This window comes from Bufo bufo, chromosome 4, assembly GCF_905171765.1.
Source record: "Bufo bufo chromosome 4, aBufBuf1.1, whole genome shotgun sequence".
In the NCBI taxonomy this organism is placed as follows: Eukaryota; Metazoa; Chordata; class Amphibia; order Anura; family Bufonidae; genus Bufo; species Bufo bufo.
In genome coordinates, this window is record NC_053392.1 from 199,716,360 (window position 1) to 199,721,372 (window position 5,013).

Genomic DNA, 5,013 nt, shown 5'->3' on the forward strand with positions numbered 1-5,013 from the left:
TTTTGCAGACAAGCATAGGATGTTCTATAATTTGCGGAACGGAAATGCATTTGCTGTCTGCATTTGTATTTCTGTTCTATATAAGAATATAGGGACCATGGGGAAGATTTATCATTAAAGGTACTTTCAGAGACTTTATAACAGATGACCTATTCTCAGGATAGGTAATCAGTGTCTGATCCATGGGGGTCTGATACCCTGTACCCCCGCTGATCAGCTATTTGAGAAGGCAGTAGCGCCACTGCCTTCTCATAGCTTTCCCTAGGCCAATGACGACACGTTCATTGCTCATGTTGCCTAGGTGCAGCTCAGCCCCATAGAAGTGCCCCTTATGCCCCTCTTTACTAGGGGGCCCTAAAGGACTGAACCCCCAGGAGAAAACTGAGAGTGAAGCATGCCCTGTACTACTTGGGACTTTACCTTTCACTGTAATTGTATGATACTAAATAGAAGTATTGTGTGGGCATTGTAGGCAGTCATTGAGGAAAAACATTCTCTAAACAGTGCATATATGTGTGTGTATGTATTCTGAAATTACAAGAAAAACTGTGTAAAAATGGAATTCTGGAGATCCTACTTTACTTGTTGCCCATGCCCCATTCTCTATAAACATGTCCATGCCCATTAGTTGACACTTTGAAGACCCTGTGTGCCATCCAGTCACCCACTATCGATCATGCACTCATTTAGGGTCTTTCCTAGTGGTAGACTCAGTTGAGTTTAAGGTATCTCATTCATCATGAGTGATATCTTGGGCTTTTCTGCCTTCGCAGCAATTCCCCTCTGCTCCCAGTCAATAAAGAGATTATTTCTACAGTTACATCATAATCATTATCACAACTGTGAAAAGATTTATTATGTCAGCATGGTGAAATATAATTTTTTTTAGTCTGTGAAGACTCCTGGTTCACGGTTTCTGGTCTGTTTCATAGAATTGTGTAGCTAATATGATTTTCTATGCTTCATGTCTGGTTTCACAGCATGGGTCAATGCATTATGAGAAGAACAGGCTACTGACAAAGGAACAAGTAGAGGTGGTTTTCTGTTTCGAATGAAAAAGCCAAAAACACCTGAATAAACAAAGACTTTCTGCATATTATTTTACTTATTTCTGCTGAGGCCTCCATCTGTTCTCCAGGCTGCGTGCCCCTAGATTTAGAGGGTCACGTCCAGACAAGGTTTCAATAACTGTACAATCCTATTATATATTCTGTCATGTGTTCTAAGTAAGTTAACTGAAACCATCTACAAATCTACATTATGTGGGGCCCTGTGGAACGACTGCTTAATATTAGCCCCTGATTTTTGCCCTTTAACAAAGAAAACATTCTCAACATTCTCAGCGGTCACTTCAAAGCAAACATGGACATACCATAGTTGGGGAAAGTGATGAGCATTCTTGTCTACGGTCATCCAGGTCTGGATTCTTCCCGATGTGCTGCTGTATTATAGAATAACAAATAAGTGGGTGAAAGTGAAATATAAAATCTGATCTTGAGCAAAGCTTATTTGTACAATCCTACTTTTGCTTCTTCACCAGTGTGAATGTCTGGTCACAATATACAATGAATTTAGGGGCAGTGGATTCTTAGATTATTTTTGTATAATATGGCCTTGTTATAAAATATTTCTACTGTGCTTCATAAAACCAATGTGTTTATAAAGATATTCCCATATAGGCCAGCCCAAAAAAAACCTGCTAAATGCAGAGCATACATGCAAAGCATACATATACAGTCTGTAAAAGTATGTACCATGTAACCATGCAATGCATACATATACAGTCTGTAAAAGTATGTACCATGTAACCATGCAATACATACATATACAGCCTATAAAAGTATGTACCATGTAACCATGCAATGCATACATATACAGCCTATAAAAGTATGTACCAAGTAACCATGCAATGCATATATATACAGCCATAAAAGTATGTACCATGTATCCATGCAATGCATACATATACAGCCATAAAAGTATATACCTTGTAACCATGCAATGCATACATATACAGCCATAAAAGTATGTACCATGTAACCATGCAGTGCATACAGATGCAGCCTATAAAAGTATGTACCATGTATCCATGCAGTGCATACAGATGCAGCCTATAAAAGTATGTACCATGTATCCATGCAATGCATACATATACAGCCATAAAAGTATGTACCATGTATCCATGCAGTGCATACATATACAGCCTATAAAAGTATGTACCATGTATCCATGCAGTGCATACAGATGCAGCCTATAAAAGTATGTACCATGTATCCATGCAGTGCATACATATACAGCCATAAAAGTATGTACCATGTATCCATGCAGTGCATACATATACAGCCTATAAAAGTATGTACCATGTATCCATGCAATGCATACATGTAGATACTGTGTGACAGTGACAGGCAGAGTGATTGATGGCAGGTATTGTTCCCCCAAAATCCTGTCATATGCAGATTAAGGAACAAAACCTATAATAGAACCGATAGGTTTTGTTGTATAATTTACTAGACCCATTAGGATAATGATCATTGTTGCCTGAGGTACTGGTTGGTTCTAAATATGCAGATTAAGCTCCAGGGAGTGCCCAGTATGTAGCGGAAAGCAAAGCTTTCCTGAGGTGGCTTTGTGAAAATCCAACATAGGGCCTGGAGTTTTATTATTTATTAAAGATTAATTCTATATGAGAACTGTAAAACTGTGTTAAAAAGTTAATACACAATTTATATAGTCTTTTAAAATTAGGACAAAAAACTGTGTTAAAAAGTTAATACACAATAGTCTTTTAAAATTAGGACAAGAGGGGCTCATTTACTGAGAGCGGTGGTTCACAGTCCATTCTTAGGTCTCATACACTTCACCCTATTTGCGATCCATGTCCAATTCGCACTTTTTGCAGTTTAGACACCTTTCCCATTCATTTTAATAGGCTCCATAAAAAAGGGGAAAGCATATAGATGTCATCTGTGTGCTGTACATATCCGTATGTCTGTTCCACAAATGTGTCCACAAAAAATGTGTATGGCATACGGAAGACATCGGTGGGCCATCTGCATTTTGTTGATCCATTGCCTGGAAAATGAAGGGACAGCCCTCTGAGCCCTTAGCAAACTGTGCTTATTGGCCATGGAAGAGCTATACCTTGCATAGATGTAGACTGCTAATTACACTTGTCCAGGAGCGCCTGGAGTTGTAAGACACCAGGTGCAACTCCTACCACGACCGTGTCTCCAAGGATAGTTTGTGGGAGGAGGTAGCTTGGGAGCTCCTGTCAGCAGAATGGGAGACGACAATCCAGGTACAGCTTCAAAAACTGGTTGCGAATACTGGCATATATGTATGTGAACCCACTATTGTATTCTAAAAAAGTCCCCTTTTGCACCCTAAGGTATGCTAAGTCCCTATTGCATGATATAATGATTTCAAACTGCATATTACACCCTAATGTACTTTTAACTCCCTATTTTAACCCATATTAAGAGAAGCCTCTGTGGCTTGGTTGCAAATAGTCATTCTTTGTATTTGATATAGGCAGTGAAACTAACAAAAAACCCGGAGGAAATCTTCAAGAGATCAATTCTGCGGAGAACTGAATTATAAATCTCGTTAAATCGAGTTGTGACGCGTCCACAAAAAAGCATGACTAGTTATATACCCAATAACTACAGTTTCTTAGACCCGTTATGGAACTGTGACCGTAAGTACCTAATTTTCTTAAAACCAAAAAGAGGTGGTGATTTAAAAAAATTGGTGGAGGTTTTTTTTTTTGTCGTTTTTTAGAAGACGGATCGTTAGACATAAATAAAGCACTGCTTCCCCCGCTTTCTTGCTCCTGAGGGCGGTTGTATCGCGCAGCTTGTGGGCCGTCATGAAGTTAGTCAGGTTTTTGATGAAACTGAGCCATGAAACGGTTACAGTGGAGCTGAAGAACGGAATGCAGGTTCACGGCACAATCACAGGTGTTGATGTCAGTATGAATACACATCTGAAAGCTGTCAAAATGACCGTTGAAAACAGAGAACCCTTCCAGTTGGAGACGTTAAGTATTCGAGGGAATAACATCCGGTACTTCATTCTACCTGACAGCTTGCCACTGGACACCTTACTTGTTGATGTTGAACCAAAAGTTAAATCTAAAAAGAGAGAGGCCGTTGCTGGCCGTAGCAGACGGAGAGGCCGTGGGCAAGCGAGAGGCCGTGGCAGAGAAAGAGGAAGACTACGACGATAGTTTAAGAAGGAGCAAAGTGCTTGTGCGGACAAAAAAATATATAATTTTGTACAGTTTCTTTTGTAAAATTAGTAATGGCTTTAGAACTTGAGCACATCCACACTGGGGTTTGACACATTCATTTTCGAATAAAATTATTAAAATCTAAAAAAATAAAATAAAATTGGTGGAAAGGTAAACTACCATATACAGCTACATGTATAGCTATAGCACTACATCCCATTCAACCTTTTATTTTATGTACTTACTGTGAAACTGGCATGGGCAACTAAGATAGTTATCTTTGGACCAATTTTGATATCTTAACCAATATTGCACACAACTACGCTTTATTTGAAATGCAGCTCCAATGTCCCAAAGTGACCGCATCATAGTGATATGAAACAGTCATTTCCTAACTGATTGTGTCTCTGTTGTACTGTGTCCATAAAGATGTTGTCAGTAGATTACAAGAGAAGCACAATCAGATAGGACCAAACTGTATCAAAGCAGTTATTTTTGGTCAAGGGAGCTGAACACAGTACATCAGATATGGCTGACACATGGACCATGTCACCCAGACCAAAGGTAGTTGTGTGAATCAGCCAAGTTGGTGGCATTTTGATTGCTGAACCCTGCTGAATGTACAACAGGATTTGGATGATTGTCTTTGCAGCATAGCATTTTAACCATTAGTGACCCTCTATATGCCAATTGAGGGTCAAAAAGAGGTCCTAGGCTAGGCATACTCCTTTTATTCTCTTGTGCAGCATGGAGCAGAAACCCCTTGGTTTTCATTGTGT

The 5,013-nt window shown here is 39.4% G+C and overlaps 1 protein-coding gene across 1 annotated transcript; it reads left to right on the top strand.

Moving 5' to 3' along the window:
• Positions 1 to 3,769: 3,769 nt before the first annotated feature.
• LOC120997883 (small nuclear ribonucleoprotein Sm D1-like) lies at positions 3,770 to 4,250 on the top strand. Its single transcript, XM_040428221.1, has one exon. The coding sequence runs from the start codon at positions 3,872 to 3,874 to the stop codon at positions 4,229 to 4,231; it is 360 nt and encodes a 119-aa protein (XP_040284155.1). The 5' UTR covers positions 3,770 to 3,871; the 3' UTR covers positions 4,232 to 4,250.
• The last annotated feature ends 763 nt before the right edge of the window (positions 4,251 to 5,013 follow it).